The sequence below is a fragment of the Genypterus blacodes genome, unplaced genomic scaffold (genome assembly GCF_046128005.1).
Source record: "Genypterus blacodes isolate CSIRO-AG114 ecotype Tasmania unplaced genomic scaffold, CSIRO-AGI_Gbla_v1 ptg000342l_1, whole genome shotgun sequence".
In the NCBI taxonomy this organism is placed as follows: domain Eukaryota; kingdom Metazoa; phylum Chordata; class Actinopteri; order Ophidiiformes; family Ophidiidae; genus Genypterus; species Genypterus blacodes.
The window spans coordinates 108,594-133,817 of record NW_027467127.1 but is presented as its reverse complement, the minus strand read 5'-3'; the positions used below and the strand labels follow the sequence as shown (position 1 = coordinate 133,817).

The following is a 25,224-nucleotide window of genomic DNA, read 5'->3' as shown; positions in this document are numbered from 1 at the left end:
TGCGACCCGCGTGAGGGTGAGGTCAATCAGAACATGAACGAAAAAATAATATATAACATAATTTATGCCGTTCATGCTGTACAGTTGTGCTGCTTTTATTTTGAAAACCGTGCCGTTTCTCTTTCAGTTACGTGTCGCAGGTGTGTATTACACATCTATGGACTTGCGTGCGTGAACAGACTCAAGTGATGCTGGCCAGCTAAGCCCTCAAAGTGTCAGCTCACGGCATAAAAAAGAAAAGTTGATACCGTTTTCAACAAGACATGGACTGATAAATATTTATTTACAGAAGTCAAAAGTAAAGCGGTGTGCTTAGTTTGTCGTGCACAGGTCGCTGTGTTCTAAGATTACAATTTGAATCGCCACTACGTCACCAATCACCAGGAGAAATACAAGAATGTATCTGATGAAGAGCGCGCGAGGGAGTCCAATGCTTTGCTAGCTAAACTGCGAAACCAACAAGGACTTTTTTTTTTTTTTTTTTTACAAAACTTTGCACTCACAGAGAAGCGGCTGTCAAGACAAGTTATGTCATATCCCACAAATTCACCAGAAAAAGTAAGCCGTTTCCTGACGGAGAGTTTATCAAGGAGTGTTTGCTGGACTCTGCAGCACTAATATGTCCGGAGAAAAAGGGCGCTTTTGGGGACGCGCCCCTCTCCCGACGCACTGTAACGAGGAGGGGAGAGGACATCCAGGGAAATCTGGAGCTTCAGCTGAAGAACACAGCGGTCAACTTTGACTATTTCCCCTTGGCTTTGGATGAGAGCTGCGATGTACGTGACACTGCCCAGCTACTCATCTTCTTCCGTGGGATAACTGCAGACTTCAAAATCACAGAGGAGCCGGCAGCCATACAGTCAATGAAAGGGACAACAACTGGGATTGATTTGTTCACCGAGGTAAATGCATGTTTGGACAAGTTGGGACTCAAAAGGGAAAAGCTGGCTGGTGTGACAACGGATGGTTGTTCAGATGTGACGGGGGGAAATGTTGGACTTTTGAAGAGAATGCAAGATAAAGTGACAGAAATGAACCCTGGGCAGAAATGGACATGTTTGCATTGTATTACACAGCAGGAGGTTTTGTGTAAGTCAGTGTTAAAAATGAACCATGTTGTTGATGTTGTCACTAAAATAGTTCACTTCATCAGGGCAAGAGTGAATGAATCACAGACAGCTTGTTGCACTTTTGGAGGAGAATGAGACTGAACATGGTGACATAAGATACCACACAGCTGTCAGGTGGCTCAGCCTGGGCAAAGTGCTGAAAAACGTCTGGGACCTGAGAGAGGAGATTCAGCAGTTCTGTGTGAAGAAAGGAAATGACGTCCCACAGCTTTCACACACAGATTGGCCGGCAGACCTTGGTTTTGCTGTCGATGTTGTGACTGCACTATAAATGAACTTAATGTCAAACTGCAGTGCGAGGGCCTTTTTGTGCATGAAATGTACAGCGCAGTGAAGGCTTTTATGAGAAAGTTGCAGCTTCTCTCAAGCCAAACGAAGGACAGCATTCTCACACACTTGCCAACACTGAAGGAAGTGGCACCATCAGCTGATCACCTCCACAGGTACTCAGCTATGTTAGCAGCACTGCATGGTGAGTTTTCAAGGCCATTTCAAGACCTTCAAACAGTTGAGAGTGAAATGCACATGGTTTCCTCTCCCTTCACCTGCAGAGTGGATAATGCACCCAGTGATGTTCAGATGGAACTCACTGACCTGCAGTCTGACACACTTCTGGCAGAGCACTTGAAGTCCGTCTCACTGTTGGACTTGTACTCTTCTCTCAAAGAGGAGAAGGTTCCACACCTGAGGAGGCACGCTCAGAAGATTCTAGTCCTCTTTGGATCTACCTACGTACAGGAAAAGACACTCTCAGTGATGAAGTTCAACCAATCCAGATACAGATCCTCTATCACTGATGATCCCCTCTCAGCTGGCCTTCACATATCCACCTCACACATTCAGCCACATTTCAATGCACTTGTTCAAGCCCAAGCAAGACTGGATTTCTCTCACTGAACAGAAGTCAAATGAACTGAAAAAGAACATGTATTGCTTTTTGTATAAAGTTCATCAATTGCATTCCTTTAACAAACTGCAAAGCACCTTTACAGTGTTTGTGAACGTGAACTAGTTACAAATAAAGTAGTTGTAGATGGCACTGAATTGACACACTCACACACACACACACACACACACACATAGTGTTCTCATGACCCGGTTGCCGGTCAATCACTGCTTCAGCTCCACACAGAAACCCACAAGTACACAAATTCAAATCATAGTGTATTCAGTATAAATGACACACACACACACACACATATTGTACATACATGTAGCTGCACACACAAACACAGGCTGGCTCACACACCACTCTGTCACTCTGACTTGTTCCTCTCCCATAATGCATCACAGAGATCGTCCCTGTAGTTTACTAAACACTCACAGTATCTCCACACTCCTTCTCTCCTGTGTGTGTGTGTGTGTGTGTGTGTGTGTGTGGGTTTGACGACAGCTTGACTCAAAATGTTGAATGGACTGAGATGAAGCTCTGTAGAAGGGTGGAGCACAGAAGAAGAAACCTTTAGAGTTTGGTGCTGGTCTGGATCCAGCGGGGAAATATAAGAGTTTATTTAATCAAAGTTAATGAATCAAAGTTAAATCAATGGAATAATCTCAGTGATGAAGATGAGCCTTCACTATCCTGAGATAATAGAAAGGAACAGTTTGGTCTGGATCCACTGGCTCTGCTCTGCTCTGCCCCGCTCTGCTCTCTGATCTCTGCTCTGTGTTTTGCATGTTGGTCAAACTCCTCCTCCCTGAACACAGCAGCTCCTCCCTGTGCTCTGACTTCCTTCTTCACCTCAAAGGTTTCTCACTTTAAGAGAGGGTGGAACCAACAAGTGCTGAAGATTTCTTTTGTGCGAAAGTGAAACTCAGCCGCTCACTGAACTGAGAGGTGAAATGGCGCAGCAAGGAATTCAGCTGGATCAAGAAAGAATCTCCTGTTCGATCTGTCTGGATCTGCTGAAGGAGCCGGTGACTATTCCCTGTGGACACAGCTACTGCAGGAGATGTATTAACAACTACTGGGATGAAGAGGAGGAGGAGGAGAAAATCCCCAGCTGCCCTCAGTGCAGACAGACCTTCACACCGAGGCCTGTCCTGGTGAGAAACACCATGTTAGCAGATTTAGTGGAGGAGCTGAAGAAGACAGGACTCCAAGCTGCTCCTGCTGATCACTGCTATGCTGGACCTGCAGATGTTGGTTGTGATTTCTGCACTGGGAGAAAACTGAAAGCCATCAAGTCCTGTCTGCAGTGTGTGGCCTCTTACTGTGAGCAACACCTCCAGCCTCACTATGACTCAGCAACATTTAAGAAACACAAGCTGGTGGAGCCCTCCAACAAGCTTCAGGAGAACATCTGCTCTCTTCACGATGAGGTGATGAAGATGTTCTGCCGCACTGATCAGCAGTGTATCTGTTATCTCTGCTCTGTGGATGAACATAAAGGTCACCACACAGTCTCAGCTGCAGCAGAGAGGAAGGAGAGGCAGAAAGAGCTCGGGGAGAGTCGACAACAAGTCCAGCAGAGAATCCAGGACAGACAGAAAGACGTGAAGGTGCTCCAGCAGGAGGTGAAGGACATCAATCAGTCTGCTGATAAAGCAGTGAGGGACAGTGAGGAGATCTTCAGCCAGCTGATCCGTCTGATGGAGAAAAGAAGCTCTGATGTGAAGCAGCAGATCAGATCCCAGCAGAAAACTGAAGTGAGTGGAGCTGAAGAGCTTCAGGAGAAGCTGGAGCAGGAGATCACTGAGCTGAGGAGGAAAGACGCTGAGCTGCAGCAGCTGTCACACACAGAGGATCACATCCAGTTTCTACACAATTACCCCTCACTGCCACATCTCAGTGAATCTACACACTCAGCCAGCATCAATATCCGTCCTCTGAGGCACTTTGAGGAGGTGACGGCGGCTGTGTCAAAGGTCAGAGATCAACTACAGAACATGCTGAGTGAGGGATGGACCAAAATCTCACTGACACTGACTGATCTGGATGTTTCACTGTCACCAGCAGAGCCCAAGACCAGAGCTGGATTCTTAAGGTATTCACAGGAAATCACAATGGATCCAAATACAGCATACACACATCTGTTATTATCTGAGGGGAACAGAAAAGTAACATGGATGAAGAAACCTCAGTCATATTCTGCTCATCCAGACAGATTCACTTACTGTGCTCAGGTCCTGAGTACAGAGAGTCTGACTGGACGTTGTTACTGGGAGGTGGAGTGGAGCGGAGGAGTTATAGTAGCAGTGACATACAAGGATATTAAAAGAGGAGGGGGTGAAAGTCTATTTGGAAACAATGAAAAGTCTTGGTCATTACATCGTTTGAACAACAGTTGTTTTTTCATACATAACAGTATCATCACTCCTCTCTCAGTCTCTCCCCCCTCCAGAGTAGGAGTGTACCTGGATCAGCCTGCAGGTCTTCTGTCCTTCTACAGCGTCTCTGACACCATGACTCTCCTCCACAGAGTCCAGACCACATTCACTCAGCCGCTCTATGCTGGAATTTGGCTTTATTCTTCTGTAGGAGACAACGCCACCTTGTGTAAACTTAAGTAGCCTAAATATGCAAAAGCACATCAGAGCAGATTTCAGTCTTAAATGCCTGATTTGTTGCCGCTTTAGTTTTTCTGAGTGTTTTGGTTTCTGTCGATGTTTTTTTCTTTGTCATTGATTTGCTACAGGAAGTGGTTGCTAGGTGATAGTAGAATATGCATTTTATAGCAATGAGAACATGACATGATGATGTATGATTATGAGTATGATGATTTGCTTTGCCAACATTAGAAAGCCTGACTTTTGATAGCTGAATGTGATTTTGCTTCCTGTGATTGATGATGTGATGGAAACACAGAACACAAGTGTGAGACACTGATATCTGGATCAATATTCCAGTAAAGAATGTAGTTTGGATTATTCAGAAGCATGGTGAGAGAACTGAACCACCGTGTGACAGTGACAGTAAATACTCTCCCTGCAGTTGTAGTGACTGAACACTTATCACAGAGGGTTTGAAAGCTCAAAGCCTCAGGTTCAGAATCATTTGTAGCTTTTGCCATCAATGAATCTCATGTTGATTGATAAACGGGCCTTCCTAAGAAAAACTTCCCAATGTGATGACTTTACCATCTTGAACTCATTGAAATGATGTGAAATAATAAAATGTGGATGTGATGCTCTGTTAAAGACAACGTGTCCTTGTGTCCTCTTCTCTTCTTGTGTAATAGCAGTGAGTGTGTGTTGGACTCTGTCAGTAGAAACACTCTTAGTTCTGAATCTGAACTAACCTGAAAGCTTTTGTTCTTGATGTGGGCCCTTAACGTCTGTAAGCTGTTGACATCAACATGCAGCACATTGGGTTGAATCACACGTCAGACACACAACAGAACAATCACGCCGTCCTGACCAATCAGAAGGGAGCAAACACCTCTCTGGTGGGGGTCTGAGAGGGAGGAAGAGGAACTGAGACGCTCATTTCTACTTTGATTTACACAACCTGCATTATTATTTTATGATTTCATCCATAAAGGGGATCACACACATGCACAGACACGCACACACACACACACACACTTACAGACACACACATACGACAACCACACACACACGTACAAGCACACACACATACATGCACACACACACACACACACACATGCATACATACACACACACACAGACGCACTGACACACAAATATACACACAAACAAGCGCACGCAAATACACACACACACTGCTCTCATGACCCGGTTGCCTGTCAATCACTGCTTCAGCTCCACACAGAATCCCACAAGTACACAAATTCAAATCATAGTGTGTTCAGTATAAACCACACACACACACACTGTACATACCTGTAGCGGCACACACACACACACACGCTGGCTCACACGCCACTCTGTCACTCTGACTTGTTCCTCTCCCATAATGCATCACAGAGATCGTCCCTGTAGTTTACTAAACACTCACAGTATCTCCACACTCCTTCTCTCCTGTGTGTGTGTGTGTGTGGGTGTGTGTGTGTGTGTGTGTGTGTGTGTGGGTCAGACGGCGTGGTAACCAGTCTGAAAAGCAAGAAATCCTCCAGTTTACTGTGCAGCGAGACGTGAACACACGACTACAATGGAGTGTGTGTGTAGCAATGTTATCGCTTCATGCAGCTCTACATGGACGATCATGTAGAGGTGATGGACCATCTAGTAGAGGGGATAGAGGTGAGGGGCCATCATGTAGAGGTCACAGAGGTTGCAGGTTTGACCTTTTGCCCTTTTTTCGTTGTTTATCCGCCCACGCAGATCACTAAAGTGTAAAACTTCACAACAGCTCAATGTATCGGCATCAAAGGCTTCAGTAATTGATCTGAGAACAACTGGACAATAAGCTGACTGAGCTCTGTATCAGAGCCTCTAACGTCTCTCTAGAGCCGTGGTGTTGTCATACGCTCGACTGTTAGCTGTGATATGACGGCGTGTGTAAACTCTGAAGACCCTGGTCTCCTTCTAGGACCTCTGCAGTGAAGACAGACGAGCACATGGTGAGAGGCTCCAGACTATAGTTTCAGTTTTGTGAAGCTATGAAAGAGCGCCACCTACAGAAACACTGAAAGAGATGAGGAAATGGAAGAAGAGTAGATCCTCTGGTTGATGTTGACATGGAGACGTGATGGTGATGAAGCACGCTGCTGAGTGAAGGACGGCAAACACAAAGGCCCTCGCTGGGACAAAAGCTGTAGAAGCTCCAGATTTGTGTTGCTATGGCAGCACAACCTTGTCAGCTTTACACTCTTCTGCTCTGAAGGTTTATGAAACATGGAGTCCCAGCATGTGGAGGTTGATGCTGCTCAACTTTCATCAGTTCAATCAGTTATCTTCATCTTCATCTTCACCTGAGAGTCTGTGCTGACCCTTATGAGTCAGCGGCTCTTTGTCAGCATTCTGCCGTGTATGGAAACACACTCACTGATGGAAACTGGATAATGTTTGGAAAATGACTGCATCATGTGAGGTTTGTATGTTAGATATTAGAGAAAGGGTTAGGCCGCCCCCTAGTGGCCAAAGTAGACTGAGTCGTAATCAAAGCTTTCATTACACTGCTCTGTTCAAGAATAACTCCCCTCTCTCTCTCTCTCTCTCTCTCTCTCTCTCTCTCTCTCTGTCACTGCTCTGCCCTTACATCTCCATCATGATGGCTCAGTGTATCACACAGTATAACAGGGTCACCTGTCTCCTGTGTTGTGTTGGGACACTGAAGCATTCTGTTAAACTTTCCCTTCATAACTCACTCTGTCAGACTGCTCCTCTTACTGGAATGAGGCAGAACCTGATCAACCTCTCCCTCTTCTTCCTCCTCCTCCTCTTAATCACACTTAAATCAAAGAACAAACTGCTCTGTTTCAGAGGAAGAGAAACTCAGACGCTCACTGGACTGAGAGGTGAAATGGCGCAGCAAGGAATTCAGATGGATCAAGAAAGAATCTCCTGTTCGATCTGTCTGGATCTGCTGAAGGAGCCAGTGACTATTCCCTGTGGACACAGCTACTGCAGGAGATGTATTAACAACTACTGGGATGGAGAGGAGGAGGAGGAGAAAATCCCCAGCTGCCCTCAGTGCAGACAGACCTTCACACCGAGGCCTGTCCTGGTGAAAAGCACCATGTTAGCAGATTTAGTGGAGGAGCTGAAAAAGACAGGACTCCAAGCTGCTCCTGCTGATCACTGCTATGCTGGACCTGCAGATGTTGGTTGTGATTTCTGCACTGGGAGAAAACTGAAAGCCATCAAGTCCTGTCTGCAGTGTCTTGTCTCTTACTGTGAGCAACACCTCCAGCCTCACTATGATGTAGCTCCATTAAAGAAACACAAGCTGGTGGAGCCCTCCAACAAGCTTCAGGAGAACATCTGCCCTCTTCACGATGAGGTGATGAAGATGTTCTGGCGCACTGATCAGCAGTGTATCTGTTATCTCTGCCCTGTGGATGAACATGAAGGTCACCACACAGTCTCAGCTGCAGCAGAGAGGAAGGAGAGGCAGAAAGAGCTCGGGGAGAGTCGACAACAAGTCCAGCAGAGAATCCAGGACAGACAGAAAGACGTGAAGGTGCTTCAACAGGAGGTGAAGGACATCAATCAGTCTGCTGATAAAGCAGTGAGGGACAGTGAGGAGATTTTCAGCCAGCTGATCCGTCTCATGGAGAAAAGAAGCTCTGATGTGAAGCAGCAGATCAGATCCCAGCAGAAAACTGAAGTGAGTGGAGCTGAAGAGCTTCAGGAGAAGCTGGAGCAGGAGATCACTGAGCTGAGGAGGAAAGACGCTGAGCTGCAGCAGCTGTCACACACAGAGGATCACATCCAGTTTCTACACAATTACCCCTCACTGCCACATCTCAGTGAATCTACACACTCAGCCAGCATCAATATCCGTCCTCTGAGGCACTTTGAGGAGGTGACGGCGGCTGTGTCAAAGGTCAGAGATCAACTACAGAACATGCTGAGTGAGGGATGGACCAAGATCTCACTGACACTGACTGATCTGGATGTTTCACTGTCACCAGCAGAGCCCAAGACCAGAGCTGGATTCTTAAGATATTCACAGGAAATCACAATGGATCCAAACACAGCATACACACATCTGTTATTATCTGAGGGGAACAGAAAAGTAACACGTATGAATAAACCTCAGCCATATTCTGATCATCCAGACAGATTCACTTACTGTGCTCAGGTCCTGAGTACAGAGAGTCTGACTGGACGTTGTTACTGGGAGGTGGAGAGGAGCGGAGGAGTTGTAGTAGCAGTGACATACAAGGATATTAAAAGAGGTGTTTTTGAAAGTGGATTTGGAAACAATGAAAAGTCTTGGTCATTATATCATTACTTCAACAGTTGTTCTTTCAGACATAACAGTATCAACACTCCTCTCTCAGTCCCCTCTCCCTCCTCCAGAGTAGGAGTGTACCTGGATCAGCCTGCAGGTCTTCTGTCCTTCTACAGCGTCTCTGACACCATGACTCTCCTCCACAGAGTCCAGACCACATTCACTCAGCCGCTCTATGCTGGAATTTGGCTTTATATTCCTGGAGACACAGCTGAGTTCAGTCAGTAGACAGGAGTCATCACAGAGTGAATGGGTGAGATTGTGTGTTTTCCTTCTTAAATGAATGTAGTGTGTGTCTTTGTTGCTCCGTGCTCGTCACTGTGCTGTTCCAGCTCTGCACTTAGTTACAGTCACTTATTATTGTCCTGTAATGTGATTGAGTTTCTCTTCCATTCCAAGAGCTTCATGGAGAAAGCAGGAAACTTTCCTTCATTCTGTTCAAACATATGAATATGATTCATTTCTTCTCTTCACTGTATAAATGTTATTATGATTGTGGTGAAACATGAGGAGAAGATTCTTTATGTTCCTTTACATTGTTGATGCTCAGGTGATCAGGCTGATTGTAGGAGTGAATGATTATAAAGATATAAACATAAACACTCAGGTTTAATGATTGATGAGGAACAAAGTCAATGTGTACAAACCAACTAAACTCAATCACTGAATAAAGTTTTTCTCCAAGAATAAATGAGTTGTGCTGATTTGTGTACGCCATAACAGACACGTAACTGTAATGTAATAATTGCATTACTTACTATCTTTTCTAACCGCAGATCAAGTTTCAGTAAGTGTCTTGTTTTAATTAAGTCAGATTTGAGTAATGTAAAGTAAACGTAACGTAACGTGACGTAACGTAACGTAACGTCCGGTGTTTTGTAGAGCGCGTGGCAAGGTGACGTCACATGCAAATAATGTCTTCGGTTAATTTATCTTATTTTGTTTTGTTTAGTTTAGTTTAAGATTGTTGTGGTAGCTGAAACAAGTGCAGAATTGCGGTGGAAGAAGCGTCACTTTTCTTTTGTCAGTTTTGGCACAATGCGGGCATCCAACCAGCAGGTGGCGCGCTTGAACGAAAGGAACCAAGCAAAGAGGAAACGTCCGCTGCTGTTAAAGCGACAGTGTCGTTAAAGCAGCGCTACGTTGCCTTTGTTTACATTTACGTGACTGTCGTTAATCCCAAACCTGTCAATACGTTCGTGTCGGGAACAATATTCCATTATCATCCCAGAGGAGTATCCATGGCAACAGATCAGGTAAGGTGGAGTGACGTCACTACATATTTTGACTCTATATGAAGGGAGCTACGTGCGTTTGATGGGTAATGCCGTAAAGCAAAACGTATTTCCGCCATAAGCAAAAGACGGCCAATGTTTACAACCCATCCACCAACAGTGATTGTGAGGAACAAGCGAGTAAACCGCTGTGTCCGCCGTTTCTGGGTCATTTCGTGTTGTTGTTGTTGTTTCCCCACAGAACAGCATTCTTTCGTGTATTATTGTTCAGAAATGCGGACATCCATTCACTATGTTCCTTTTGTACATTGCTGATTCACTTTTATCAGACAAATTGTTGGAATGGATGAATATGGAGATGAAGAAACACAACAGTTTGAAATGTTTGGATGTGTTAATCGAGTGAAAGTTTCCAGAGTCGAGACAAAGCATTATTTAATTAAAACAAATATGTTTCTTCTTCTTTTTGTGTGGTTTTGAAGTTGTGTGTGTGAACGGAAATATGATGTTAGTTTGACAATACAGCAGAATCGGGTCTCAAATATTTTTGTCAAATTAGATCTCACCAGTAGGAGGCGCTGCAGAGACTATTATTAAATACTATTCTTCACAGAGCACTCAGGTTATGAATCCTCTCTGGATTTTTTGAGAATTTCACCACATCCTAGTGTGTGGAGTGTTTTGACACAAGGATGACACAATCTGCAGCGTGACACCAGATCACCAGCAGGGGGCAGTCTGGTGCTGTCAGTACAAGACCTCCTCCATTGAATTGTTCCTCTCTGTACTTGGTCGAACTGAACCGTAAATATAATATCAAGTCTGTCATGTGAGCTGATTGTACACACACACACACACACACACACAAACACACACACACACACACACACGCACACAAACACACACACACATTGGGACTGTGACTGTGGACTGGGAGGTTTAAATTACAAACAAATTAAATGTATGGACTTCTGGCGGCTGTCTTCATCTAAGACAAACGTTTTTCATGGAGGTAGAAATGGCATCTGCACAGAATGTAGCAGGTGTGTATGAGGTTTGTAAGAAGTGATAGGAAGCCTAGAAGATATCTCACATAAGGTGAAAATAGAAATACAGCAACTTTCAGCTGTCTCCTGTCATTAGGATCATTTTATCTGCTTAGTTCTTTGCACCAGTTGCTCTTTGGAAGACATCTTATCAAAATGTCTGCAAGGGTGTGATGGGAACAAATGAATTTCAGTTATGGATTGTAAAGCTGAGTGTATAAAGCAGCAGTCACTGAGGTTCAGCACAGAGATCCAGCTGATCGCTCACAAACCAACCAAGCCACCACTGAAAGGTTTAACAACAATCATTCCATCAGAGTAAAGCTCGTATGTTGTTATTTTGAAATACATGGTCTGGCTTTTGTCTGGCTGTTGTGACCTCGGCCATGGAGGTTATGTGTTCTGATGTGTTCGGTGTCCTGACGGCCTGATGGTGGCGCTGTTTTGGCCCCCAAAGTAGAGTATTTGAGTTGATTTGTTTGTATTCAGTTTAAGGAACTAACCATAAGCGCCGTCACAGCAGAAAAGGATGCTTGATCAGACTGCAGGTCTGTGATGTAACCTGGAGACAAAGCAGAGCTGCTGGTGTACAGTGAGGAAGTTAGCAGGTGTGGTAAGATCCCACACAAGTCAAGATTTAATCAACAATTCAGTTTGCCTTTGAAATATTCATGAAATCTAATCAAGCTAATCATGCCGTGATCGCTATTTCACAGTGTAATTAAACTCCCCGCCATTTGACTCAAGCATGAGAGGGGGGGAGAGAGAAGAGAGAGAGGGGGGAGAGAGAAGAGAGAGAGGGGGCTGGGGGGAGAAAGGGTGGAGAGAGAGAGAGAGAGAGAGAAAGGGGGGAGAGAGAGATGGAGAGCGAGACAGAAGTGAAGGAAGCAGGAGGAAGAAAGGAAAAGGGGTAGGAAAGGAAAGGTGACAGAAGAGGAAATGAAAGAGGAAACATGCAGGTAGAGAGGAGGGAGGATCAGAATGCTGCCTCTTCATCATTGTGATTTTAGAAGTGTAGTTTAGAGGAGAACATCCTGTCTGTCCATCTTGGGCGTAGAGCCAAAGATCTAAACCAGATCACCGTAGAGTAAAAGGCACGAACAGGACCTGGGAACAAGGCTGCATGAATGAATAAATAAACTATGAGCTGGACGGACAGAACACAGGATCTATGGTAACACGGTAACAACACAGATTCCTCAATGACACAATATCACACTGTCCTTCATCCACATGCAGCCGCCTCCTCTGATCCAGCGCCTCCAGGCTGCAGAAGAACAATTCAGCTCTGATTAAAGATGGAAGCTGGACAAAGGGAGGGAATGTATCGTATTTAGCCTTAGGAGCACACAAGGAGCCGGTGCGTCCTATTTGCTGGAATGTTGAGCTCATTTTCAGAGCGTTTCATCCTCGCTGCCCTGTGGGATCTCCGCCCCGGGCCAGGATACAGTACGACCCGGCAGCTTACCGTGAGACGCAGTAATGGCCTCTCTGAAGAAATCTCACATCCATTCTGACCTCAAACGTACAGTTCAGACGTCTGGACTCAGCAGGGAGAGAAGCCAGACACTTTAATTTGCCGCCGTGCTTTGTTTCTATGGAGAAGCAGAGATTAGCTTACGCGCTGTGATGGCGGATGAGTTCAAACGCTTTGAGTAACAGTGGCAGTACTTCTCCATCTGTGTTAGACAGAAACACCAAATCTCTGTTCTTTCAGACTTTAAGGTTGCTGTAACAATAACAATATTTTGGTGTTACTTAGATTTAGATGGTAATTGGATGTAGCTGCATCTCATTGTCACGGCTGCAGCTGAATCATCAATCGGGCAGCAACCTATTTATGTGGATGCCGTTGAATGTATTTTCATTTAAATTCTCCCTTAAACTGTTGAAAAAGATACAATTCTAAATTAACGCAATAGGGTAGTCATAGCAACCAAATGCTGTTAGAACACAGAGGAACGTCTGATCCGGAGGATAAAGTTATGGCTGCTTTCATGTCATCCCTTCACTCGTCGGAGCATGCGATGAACAATGGGAGGTGAGGGCAAACTGCAGGACGGCGTACATGAGCACACGTGTGGAGCGTTAGGAGCCGCTGAGGTGAACTCTCTATCCATGAACGACGGCTCCCCGAGGCCTCCGCCGCCGCTCAGCGCACACCTGAAGCTGCAGATAAACAAAGAGGCGCAGCATCTCGCTAATCCTGTGAAGAAGAAGGCAACCTGCGGCGGACCAAACGGATCAAAGCGCAGCGCGGATGGGGGGAAAGGTGGGGGGCCGAGTATGAAGTGTGACGATAGCGAGTATAAAGTGAAGCAGCGGGCCGTTTGATTCTCAAAGGGGAAGTGATGCGGTCAGATTATCATCTTGACAAAGGTGATTGGCAGGGATTAAACTGCTGCTGTTAATTGGCTGTAAAGGTGAAGTGGGAAGAGGCGGTGGAGTTTATGCAAAGGAGGCATTATGATGCAAAACAAGTGTGTGTGTGAGTAGGCAGGATTAGATTGGGGAGTTTGGAAGAGAACCTCGCTGTTGAGAGGAGTGATGTGAGTTAGTTTGGCCTTCTGCAGCAGGACGTCACGCGCCTCCATTTCCGCCGCCCTTTGTACTTCCAAGGAAAATACACGCTGCTGGTTTAGGTTTAGGAAGAAGAGTTACAGGCACAGCTTTTGTTACTTATTAGGCGAGTAAACGATCAATTCTCCGTCTGATTTGTGTCCTGAAAGAGCTGCAGGTCCCTGATTCACTCCAGCTGCTGTGTAGATCTTATTATTCTTTATTCTTTATTTATCTTTTTGTCCTCGTAGTGCAATTTTAGTAACAATTCTGTAATAGTTTTTACCCGATACTCTGAAACCAAAAGGTTTTTTTAATATAAAAAGTTAAATGTCGGTGTTCTGGGGCTTCTGTGTCCATGTTTGTGTAAATGGAGGCTTTCCTCTTGAAGTTAGAGCGAGTATTTGCAGGCGCGGCGGCTCCACAGCATTCTCAGAGTCATCGCAACAGCGTGTGATGTCACCGCAGCGATAAGATAATAACAAACATTAAATATATCATCCCCACCCAGACAGGAAGACAGACAGATAGATGGCGTATTGATTACGGGCTCAGAGTGAGACGGCGCTGTGGGCTGTCAGCCAGTGAGTCTGTCTGTCTCCCGGTGATGTCACAGCCTTTATAGAGCCGGCAGCAGGGGGAGAAGTTAGTCAGTGCACAGAGCTGCACACACCGAGGCTGACAGAGAGAACCGGCAGAACAAAAGAAGCCACAAACTCCAGAGAGGGGAGGGGGGGCGGAGGACAACAACAATAAGTCCCTGACATGGCACCGGCACATGGAAGCTGCAGAAACACGGAGAGGTCAGACTGCGACATGAAGGGCAAGTTCAAGAGGAAGAGGAGGAGAAGGTGTAAAAGCAAAGGTCAGTCGATCCCTGCTTCACTGACCAAAGTAGCTTCACTGTACTTTTGTTTTTACTTATTTCATCATTGTTGTCACTCAGACGCTCCTCTGTAAGATCACACGTTTGCTGCAGTGTTTGTGTCATACGGTTCTATAATAGAGCACAGCAACGGCACATGATGGACAACACACACTTCTCTGTTCTCTGCTCTGAGATTGAACTATTCCACTATTGTCAGGGTGAATTGATTGTTTTTGCAATTAATTGAAGGAAAGCTGAATGTGATAAGAATATAGTTGGTATATACTGTAGGTGTGTTTACCTGTGTATCTGCATGGATGTGTGTGTGTGTGTGTGGTGGTTTTATTATGCGTTGTGGTATTTCTGAGGTGAGGCTGAGCTCCCTGTTTGAGTTAAAGAGCAGAAGTCATGATGTCAGAGCCTGTTGGCAGCGTCACTATCAGTCTGTGTGAAGTCACATTTAAAGCAATCAGAGGGCAGGAAATGAGTGAATCTCTATTACACACAGACATCAAGCATCAATCCAGCATCTGACCGATCTTCAAATCACTTCTAGTTGCTGGCAAGTGTAACAAAAGCACTTGAAGATGTTTCACACTGTGAGACGTGGAGCTGTGAGATGTTTCTAACCAAGCCCTTCTTTGAATCACTCCTCATGTGTTTCATCATTATGAGAGCTTTCATAATCATAATTTCAGTCCACAGGGCAACAGGGCAACCTTTTAGGATTAAACTGGCTTTGTTCTCCGCCTGTTAATCCTCAACAAATGCTGCAGATTACAGCCACAATGGCTTTTGTATTAAACCTGATGCTTATTCAAAGTCCACTTTCATTAATGACCTATTGGCCTCTTTGGTAAATTGTCGCCGGAGTAAAAGCATTTCCCTTTTAAAGCGTGGTCCCTAATAAATCATCAATCAAGCTCCCGCATCACGCTCATCAAATCCCACTATTTTTAGGGCCAAAGGCTTGCACTCACACACGGTTAATACTTCCATTATATCCAACAATCGGCTGTAATTTAATGCCAACTGTCATTTTGTAACAGAAGGCGACGTCCTCTCCAAAAGCCCCACGGGAGACGGGGGGGGGGGGGGGAATTCTCCTGTGGTGTGATTGCATCGCGAGTCCCCTCTTCATCTGCTAACGACGAGGTTTGAGTCGGTGCGGCTCTTGAGACAGCTGTCAGTTTTGCAAATGTCATTCCAACACGTGAAGGCAGCCGTGGAGAGGATTGGATTCTCTAATTACGACTCCATGAAAGCTATTATGTGATTAAATCAGAGAGGGGAATGCGCGGCGCTGTGCAGGATTTCTGTCTGCACTTAGAGGAAAATATCAGTTTTAATTTCGTCGCTTCATCTCGCGCCGGAGAAAACAAAACACTTTTATAAGACATCAGATGTACACACACTTTACATTCTGAAGCTTTTTGCCTCATTTGGCACGAAGCTCCTGGGCAACGTGAGCTCTGATAATGAACTGACCTAAGGAGGAGGATGAAGCTGTCATAGAAAGACGGCCCCTGAATCCTTCCATGTGTACAGGGTAACACGGGTTGGGCCTCCTTCCCAAATTCCCCCAAATGTTACTTTGCGGGCCAAGTTGTCGTCTCATCTGTTTCAGCACTGGTTGTCGCCATCGTGCACGCTCAGCTGACGCGGCCTGACGATGTAAAGGAATCAGGTGATGAATGTTCCAGATGTTAAAGGCGACATGGAGCGATCTACTCTATCGTTCCTCTTAGTTACAGCAGGCAGAGATGATGTCACTCTGAGCAGACTCTGGATACCTTGTTCTTTCTTGACAGTCACATAAACACACACACACACACACACACACACACACACACACATTTGGCTGTAAACTCTCCTTCTGTTAAGGCTTTTTATTCAAATGAGCAAAGCCGCATTTGTTGGCTGTAAAATCTAAATTTGAGCGCTGACACCACTCTGCGCTCTCCGGGAGGATTCTGATTCTCTAACGAGGGACAAACAGCTGCCGTCTACGGCGCCGATCTGTCAGCGGCTTTCTGACGACCCGCGGTGTGTTTGGACGTGTCTGTGTGTCTGTCGGAGGCATTTTGGATAAGTGAGCTCCATCGTGCAGTCAAACTTAGTCGGGCATGTCAGTGTGCAATTTCACTGATGGATTCTGCAATCTCCAGACTTCTGTGAGGCTGCGGCTTCATGGACACATTAGCAATATGGTTTGTGTCCCCATTTAACTTAATTGCAGGAGGCTTTGGAAAGCTCAGCGGCTAAGGCTTGGTTCTGATTCTGAGGTTTGGTAGCGTGTCGCCTCTGTAGCTCAGTGTGCAGGAAACACATAAATCCACCTTCTAAGAACTATGAAGGTCTATGATTCGGCTTTACAACCTAACAGAGGGTGTGTGAGATGATGCTGGGCGTCACCTGTGGCTGGACAGTATGAGGGACACGCCGCTTCATGGACGTCCTTCATGGCTGCAGACAGATGTGAGATTCTGGATGTGTCTCATGCTGCCATCTTCATCATCACAGTTCTCTCCAGATAGTTTCCTCCTTCCTGCTTCTCTCTCTGCCTATTTCTGTCCCCTTCAAAACAAAAGCTTTTCCTTAACTGCTTACACCAGGAGTCAGACCCTGAAGGTGAATCAGAATGTCACTTTATGATCACTTTCAAAATGTAAAGACTAGTGAATCTGATTTTAGACTAAATTCAGAGTTGCTATGAGGTCATTTCCAAAAAAATTAATGGTTCTCTCATTTGTAAACACTAGGGAATATCTAATGTTATCTTCCTGTAAACTGATTAGAGAATATAGAATAAAACATGGAGTGAACACAGCTTAACAATAAATTGGACGGCGTCTTCAGAGTCAGTCAAGCAGCAGCACAGTTCAAATGAGGACGTTGTCAACAGTCGACAGCCAAAGATCCCTGCTGCCTAGAAATAAAGGTGGAAAACCAATATATGAAAGCTCACCCATTCAAACTTTGGTTAACCAGGAGGCAGCAGATCCAGAATCTGTCAGGGAAAGTTTCTCCATTTCTTTGCCCTTGAGGAAAGACGGTACACACCACCAGTAAATGAAACCACTTGCCATTAATTACGCTTAGCAAATGAGATTATCCACAGCTGTCAGACTCACACACACATGTCAGACAGGAAGTGGGTGCTTCTCTTCTTTCCGTTCATAATTTCATTATTCTATTCAATAAGGTTCATTAACAGAGGCTGCATGGTGAAAACGTGGCGGCGCACAGAAGTTGGAGTGTGAAGGGATCAAACACGTCTCACTGACTGTGCGGTGAAACATCAGAGCGCAAACGTCCACACGTCTGATCTAACGCCAGTCTTCTCCCAGCTGTGATGGTCGAGCAGCGAAGGTGTCTCTCGCTCTGCGCAGGTTCAAGTCCCGGTCACACCAGCGTTCATGCACAACTCAGTCTAAGAGTCAAATCTGTCCAAATCAATGTTTCAATGTAAAAGATATTTACAAGAAGTGAAAGGTTCAAAGCAGGTCGCTCTCTTTCTCTGTCTGTCTGTCTCTCCCTCTCCCTGACTCTCTCTCTCTCTGTCTCTCTTCCTCTCTCTCTCTCTCTCTCTCTCACACAAAACTCAGTTTGAATATGAAATCGTCTGCATTACGAAGAACAGAGTCAGGAGGAAATTGGTTTTAAGAAATAGAAATGAGAATAAGTGAAATATAAATGTGATTTTAGAGGACACAGCTGCAGTAAAGCTTCAGTCAAATCAGCTGAGTTATCAATTACCCCGCCGCCTCCGAGCTGCTTTTCTGTTTGTTTTCACTCTTTTCATTCAGTGGAAACTCTAACAGCCTTCTCCTGCATTTCGTCTGAACCATCACCACAAATGTGTTTACCTCAGTCCATTTCATTACAGCTACGGCTCAGACTCAAAACCAAACTGTGCATTATAGGGACCGGGAGTCGGGACTGTAATCGCCGTCGTTTCCCCACAAAGACGTCAGCGGCGGTTTGTGTTTCCTTACGTCTGAGTGTGTGTTAGGGAAGCATCGCTCCGTTGTGTGATGACACACAGGGCAGTGTGATGTTGCTTCACGCTGTGGGGGAAATGCTCAATAACACTGTGTATTGGTAATGTTGTTGTTTTCCAGGACGGAGCGCCGTGTTATCAGACCTCATCACACCCAAAACACACTGGGAGACGGGAGCCTCGTCCGCAGAGGATGCAGACAATTCAAGTACATTTCTTTGCTCTTCAAACTGTCACATAACGACTCTGTGCACAAACAAACACAAGGATTCCCATGAGTGCATTACGCTTTCGACCAGCATGCGTTGTTTTGTTCTTAAGGCCGGAGGTTTGGGGATTATTCTCACCTTATAAATTAGAGCAAAGCAAGAATAACTCCTAAACAACAACACCGTACAAGACACAAACACACATAACAGCCTCCATCCTGTGTGTGTGCTGTGTTGGATCTGTTCCAGGTACAAGCAGCTTAGAGGTGAAGGAGAACCAAGACGCCCACGACCTGCTGCGGCTGTATCACCCGTCCACCTTTTGCACAACCTTCCCCCGACACAGAGCCAGCTCTCTGAAGAGGAAGCAACCTTGGCCGGATGGAAAAGAAGGTTTCCTCTACCAAACCCACCTGACTTGTAAAAGAGCGGCCTGGGCTGTGACCCAGAAGAACGCGCTGGTGCAGCTGAATGAGCTGCGGCCCGGTCTGCGGTATGAGATCACGTCTAAGACCGGCCCGCTGCACGCCCCGCTGTTCTCTGTGGGCGTGGAGGTGAACGGTCTCCGCTTTGAGGGCTGTGGGCCCACAAAGAAGCAGGCCAAGATGAGGGCGGCCCAGCTGGCTCTCCGCTCCTTCGTCCAGTTCCCCAACGCCTCCCAGGCTCACGCCGCCATGGGAACCTTCACCGGCTCAACGACGGATTTCACAGCGGATATACTGGACATCCATCCACCCGCCACATTCCTCAAAGAGTTTGAGCCGTCGCTTCAGGGAAACTGTGACCTCCTGCGCTGCAACGCCACAAAGAAGGAGGTGATCTCCAGCATATACAACTACAGGCGCCTTCTGCAACTCACGCTGGACTTGGTCTCCTCAGCGAATCCCAAAGGACCAGCTCTGAACGCTTCCTGTGTAGAGCGCCTCAGCCCGGTGGCGCTGCTCAATCAGCTGCGCCCGGGCCTCAGGTACGTCTGCCTGTGCGAGAGAGCTCAGGGCCGGCCAGGGCGGAGCTTTGTGATGGTGCTGAAGGTGGAGGGGAGCGTGTTTGAAGGATATGGCCACAGCAAGAGACTAGCCAAGGGTCGGGCAGCAGCAGCGGCACTCCGGTCCCTCTACAGTGTCAGTCTGGACCCAGAGAGGGCGCTGATGGGCCGCAACCCCTGCAGAGCCAGAACCCAGCTACCTCAGGTAGGAGCGGGTCCATGTTGTTGCTATACTCCTCTCTCACCACCAGGGTGGCCCTTAGATCCTGAGGTAAGACAGTGTCCAAAGAGTCTGAGGGGGAAGAGAGGTCCTAAAGTAATTAAATACATTATATTGATTGATCTTTAAATGGATTGATTCCAGTGGAGTACTTTAAGTGTGATTGATTGGCTGTAACAGAACATGTGGGAGGGTTTTGACCCCAAAACAGCGGTGAAAGTTGGGAACATAAGACCGAAGATAATTAAGAAAAACCTGATTTGTGCTTTTAATCGGTTTCAATGAAATAAGGTCTAAAGTTAAACAGATCAGGTTGAAAATGTAGAATTCAGCCCCTCACACCCGGGTGCACAGTATAGTGTGTAGTGTGTGGTGTGTGGTGTGTGGCTGGTGGCAGGAGGAGGAGGCGATGCAACGGCCCCACAACCCTCTGGATTAGTAAATGCCATCTTACATTTTAAAGACCTACCACATCGCCTCATTTTAGCATTCGAGGCGTGACACCCAATCCCCCCCCTCCCCGCTCCTCTAACCGCTCTGGATAAATGAGTCGGAGGTGCAGCGTGTTCGACCAAATGGAGTGTGCGACGCCTCCTTGTCCCCGGGCCTGAGAGCCGGATGTTGTCCCGTACGCCTAAACAAGTCCATTACGTCTCCCAGCCTGCCACAAATGCTCCACACGTCCTTTTTTTGCTGTTGTGTGTTATGAATACAAGAGGAGTCGTCTTCGGAGATCGGCTCCTCTCAGCTGACGTGAGCGGCTGAGCCTGACGGTTCTAATGGAGAACCTTAGCGTGGCTCTACTTGGAAGCTGAGAGACGACACAGACATGTAGATGCTTTATTAAACCCTGGAGGTGTTGGAGAAGAACATCCATAGCATAGATTGTGTCCCGCTATTTTACTCCCCCGCCTCCCCCCACCTCCTTTGGCCTCTGTGCCAGCTGTCTGTCAGGCAGAGTGACGCATTAATGAACGTTATTACAGCACATTAGTGATGAAGGAGGAGCGGCAGCAGAGCGAGGAGCTGGAGGAGGAGCGGGGAGGAGGCGGTGTGAAGAGCATAATAATCGGACTGATAATTGTTTAACACACTCATTACACATGACCTTGTGCCACTGTCAGCCAGGATACAACCTGCAGGTGCTTTCACAATAACAGCTGCTCCCACAGCATGAGGGGCCGTCAGTCACTCCACAAACATTTATTATCTTTCACTCCATTAGACATTTAGTGAAAAGTGGTGTGAGTGTACCTGTGTGTGTGTGTGTGTGTGTGTATGGGGGGGGCCTTCCTGTAAGAAACTCCCTCCAATTCTCCTCACTGATGAGAAAGCTCGATGGCTTCCTGTTGTCCTTCTCTCAATCAGCAGCAGGAGAAGAACTGAACCTGTAAACATGACCCTCTGAGTGATTTGCGTTAGCTGAGCTCCAGCGTTGGATTCTCTGGCACGTTGGCTCATGTGGCAGACGGTGACGCGCCGACAATCTCTGCCAAGTCTGACAGAGCTGTGAAGCATCATTAGGCGTATTGTGACACTTCTTCTCCACAAGTTTTGCTGAGAAACTCTGGGGCCGGCGTTGACAAACTGTCAAAGATTTTTTGGCGAGCCGGTGCGTGCGGCCGAGGCGACTGTCACCACCGCCGCCGCCGCCGCCGCCGCCGCAGTGATTCCGCCTGGACTGGAAGGTTCCTGCTTGTTTTGGGGGAGAAAGAAGTCAGGATGTGCTGGTGTTTAAATATAGTTTAACAGAAAGTCCTGCAATGTTTCTGCTGCCAGGGACAACATGGAGAATATGTGGCTTTATTTAATGAGAGAGGGAGGGAGGAAGAGGAGAGGGAGGAAGACAGAGGAAGAAGAAAGAGATGGATAGAACGAGCCCGGAAAAGAAAGGGAGAGAAAGAAGAGAGGAACAAAAAATAAAGAATACAGAGAGAATAAAAGAGAGAGAAAGAGAGAAAGAGAGTGAGGGATGGAGGGAAAGAGGAGTCACACTCTTATTTCTTCTCTGCAGTGTTTTGCGGAGTCGGTGTTCCAGCTGGTGAGAGAGAAACACTGCGAGCTGACCGACGGCTGCTCGTCCACCTCGCACGGCCGTCACAAGGTGCTGGCAGGGATCGTGATGACCAGAGGTGAGCCCACACACACCTGACGCACACCTGACACACACCTGACGCACACCTGACGCACACCCGACGCACATGACTCTCTCTCACCTGCTGTCTGTCTTCCTCTCCCTCCTCCTGCAGGATTTGACCTTAGATCAGCCCGGGTCGTGTCTTTGGCCACAGGGACCAAGTGTTTGGATTCGGACTGTGTGAGCCATCAGGGCGTAACCCTCGGCGACTGCCACGCTGAAGTCATCAGCAGGAGGGCGTTGGTTCGATTCCTGTACGCTCAGCTGGAACTGCTGCTCTGGTACGATCGTACCGCTTTCATGCTGGGGGCTAAATGTTCATCTTGGTAGGACAGGAAACGTTTTATGTTAGTCTCTTTCCTCCCTGAAGTAAACCCACGGACGCTGCGGAACAATCAATCTTCGTACCAAACCAAAGTGGCGGCTTCCGGCTGCAGGATGGCGTCCTCTTCCACATGTACGTCAGCTCGTCACCTTGTGGAGACGCTCGACTCAACTGCCCCTACGAGACCACGGCCACATGTGAGGAGATTTACAAGGAGCCTTCATCTTGATCATTGTTGCTTTTTTAATACAGTTCATTCAGTCTGGCAACATTTTGTCTCCAAACCGCTCTTCCTGTATCTACAGACCCGAGCTGCCGGCGGCTGGTGAGGAGGTTTCGCTGGCACCTCAGGGTGAAGATAGACGGAGGCGAGGGGACCCTGCCCGTCACCGCACAGACAGCCAATCAGAAATGTGCTGGTGTGTTGCCGGGTAAATCTCTCATCACCATGTCCTGCACTGACAAGATGGCAAAGTAAGTAAGACCGAGTGAGCGTCCATCAAACTAGATCTACTTATCTTATTTATTTAGATGTAGTCATTGTTAAAAGATGTGCCACCATCTCTGCCACCATCTAGTGGTACCCGAGTGTTAAAGCAGAACAAGCAGTCTGACTGGTTGTCTATGGCCTGAAACAAATATTTACGCCTCCACCTTTCCACAAAACGGTCGAAGGCAAACATGAAATGGTGTCAAATACGTTCACTCTCACAAAGCTGGAGTTTTTCCTGTCTGTCCTTTTTGTTTTACCTGAACAGGTGGAGCGTCGTGGGCCTGCAGGGGGCTCTGCTGTCCCGCCTGGTGGAGCCGGTCTACCTGCACAGCCTGACAGTAGGGACGCTGAGTCACACGGGTCACCTCAGCCGGGCCATGACGCGGCGCCTTGTGCACGTGAAGCGCACGCTCTTCCCGTACCGACGCCAGCAGCTGCTGCTCGGCTGTACGTGGATTTGGTTTCATCCTTTTCCACTCGTTTTTACATATTTAAAGTAGCGACCCACCTTGTGTCTCCACCCACGCAGGCCTGAGCAGCAGCGAGGTTCGTCCGGCTGGGAAGTCGCCGAACGTGAGCGCCAACTGGAGCTCAGGGGACGGAGGCCTGGAGGAGGTCAGCACCTCCACGGGACGGAGGACGGACTCGGGGACGCCGTCGCGGCTCTGCAGGAGGTCTCTGTTGGCTCGCTGGCTGAGGCTTCAGCAGCAGGTGGGGCAGACGCTCAGAAACACACCTACACACTGATAACACTGAACAGGACCCCGCCCCTGTTGTTGTTGTTGTTGTTGTTGTTGTTGTTGTTGTCAATTCCATCTTCCTCCAACTCTTTAAAATTTGACAAGAGTCCCATAATCACTGCACAGAAACAAAACAAGTGTCCTGTGTTGCCAAAACGTTGCACTTCATTATGTTTTCAGAGAGGGGAGGGTGGTGGAGAGAGGAAGAGTCGGGCCACAGTAACTGAAACTCTTCACACTTACACATGTTTCCTTTTAATATTCTCTGATTAATTTCTCTGAGACTTGAATGATGGTCAAACCCTGGAGACACTGGGGGAGGTTGTGGATTGGATGCACCTGTGTCTAATTGCCACGGCTGCAGCTCGTTCAGCAATCAGGCGGTGGCCTATTTATTCTTCTCTCAGAGCAACTGCCCTGCTGCTGTAGCATGTGTGCAGACAGACAAACAAACAAACCAGGAAGTGTGGGAAGAAGGAAGTGTTTGGTTGGGAGGGAAAGGTCTTGTCTAATTTTGTGTTTTTGTGTGATGTCTAAGAGGAAAACAGAGTCTGGTGCGTGTCTTTTCCCTGTCTGTTTGTTTGTGTCTCTGTGGCTCCAATGACTTTAAACCTGTTACAATGTGTGTTGCATTAAGTTAAATCTAACTCTAAACTAGTAAAGGTGACAGTACAGCAGCCAGGCACCATCAGCCACCACTGTTGTTGTTGTGTGACAGCCAGAGTGTTGATTGTGCATTTCATGTCGGCACTTTTTCAAGTTTGAAGTTTTGAAAAGCTTCCCTGTCCACACTGATGAACAACGAGCTGCCATCTTCAGGTTTGTCCAGTCTGGAGAGTGTTTTCGGGGGTTGAAATTGTCGGTTTAGTGTGGATGGAGGGCCTAAATGAGTTGTGGATCACCTACACAGTGAGACTCTGACAGCCATGTGATGAAATGCATGATAGCAAATCCTAACGGTAATCGTGTGTTTCAGCTGAACGGTCCGCTGAGGGGAGCAGAAACCCTCTCCTGGACTTACTCTGATTCCAAGATGGCTGCTGGACGCTACCAAAGGGTGAAGCAGCAGCTTGCTGCCGCTCTGCAGGGAGGAGGGCTGGGAACGTGGTCCAGAAAACCACCAGAACTGGGCCACTTCCATGTCAGCTTGTGAAGGAGTGTGTGAGTCTTAAAAGCCAAGTATGAACGACTGCGCGTGTGTGATATATGGGTCATGCTTATTGTGACTCCAGTTGTGTGTGTGTGTGTGTGACTCATAGAATGTGACTGTAGATGCAGAATGTGTTTTAACATGTACTTCAATAAATAATAAGACACAAATCTGTTAACTTGCTCTGTTCTTGGTGATGCGCCTGCTGTGGTTGATCATTTTGGAAGTTTCATAATTGCAAAAACTCTAACATTATGAGGAAAGGATGGATTGACACACAAAGGACGTTACATATTTAA

At 46.9% G+C, this 25,224-nt stretch overlaps 3 protein-coding genes and 1 pseudogene across 3 annotated transcripts; all 4 read left to right on the top strand.

Annotated features, from left to right (window-relative positions):
- Positions 1–633: 633 nt before the first annotated feature.
- LOC142988712 (general transcription factor II-I repeat domain-containing protein 2B-like) lies at positions 634–2,027 on the top strand (annotated as a pseudogene).
- Positions 2,028–2,910: 883 nt separating this feature from the next.
- LOC142988680 (tripartite motif-containing protein 16-like) lies at positions 2,911–5,173 on the top strand. Its single transcript, XM_076137918.1, has one exon. It carries the CDS (start codon positions 2,973–2,975, stop codon positions 4,641–4,643), a length of 1,671 nt encoding a protein of 556 aa, XP_075994033.1. The 5' UTR covers positions 2,911–2,972; the 3' UTR covers positions 4,644–5,173.
- Positions 5,174–7,295: 2,122 nt separating this feature from the next.
- Positions 7,296–9,635, top strand: LOC142988688 (tripartite motif-containing protein 16-like). Its single transcript, XM_076137926.1, has one exon. It carries the CDS (start codon positions 7,390–7,392, stop codon positions 9,181–9,183), a length of 1,794 nt encoding a protein of 597 aa, XP_075994041.1. The 5' UTR covers positions 7,296–7,389; the 3' UTR covers positions 9,184–9,635.
- A 4,864-nt stretch (positions 9,636–14,499) lies between these two features.
- Positions 14,500–24,928, top strand: LOC142988711 (double-stranded RNA-specific editase B2-like). Its single transcript, XM_076137943.1, has 10 exons — positions 14,500–14,660; positions 18,788–18,874; positions 19,125–20,065; positions 22,095–22,212; positions 22,330–22,498; positions 22,588–22,739; positions 22,848–23,016; positions 23,301–23,482; positions 23,565–23,746; positions 24,752–24,928. The coding sequence occupies exons 1-10, from the start codon at positions 14,561–14,563 to the stop codon at positions 24,926–24,928; spliced, it is 2,277 nt and encodes a 758-aa protein (XP_075994058.1). The 5' UTR covers positions 14,500–14,560.
- Positions 24,929–25,224: the final 296 nt, after the last annotated feature.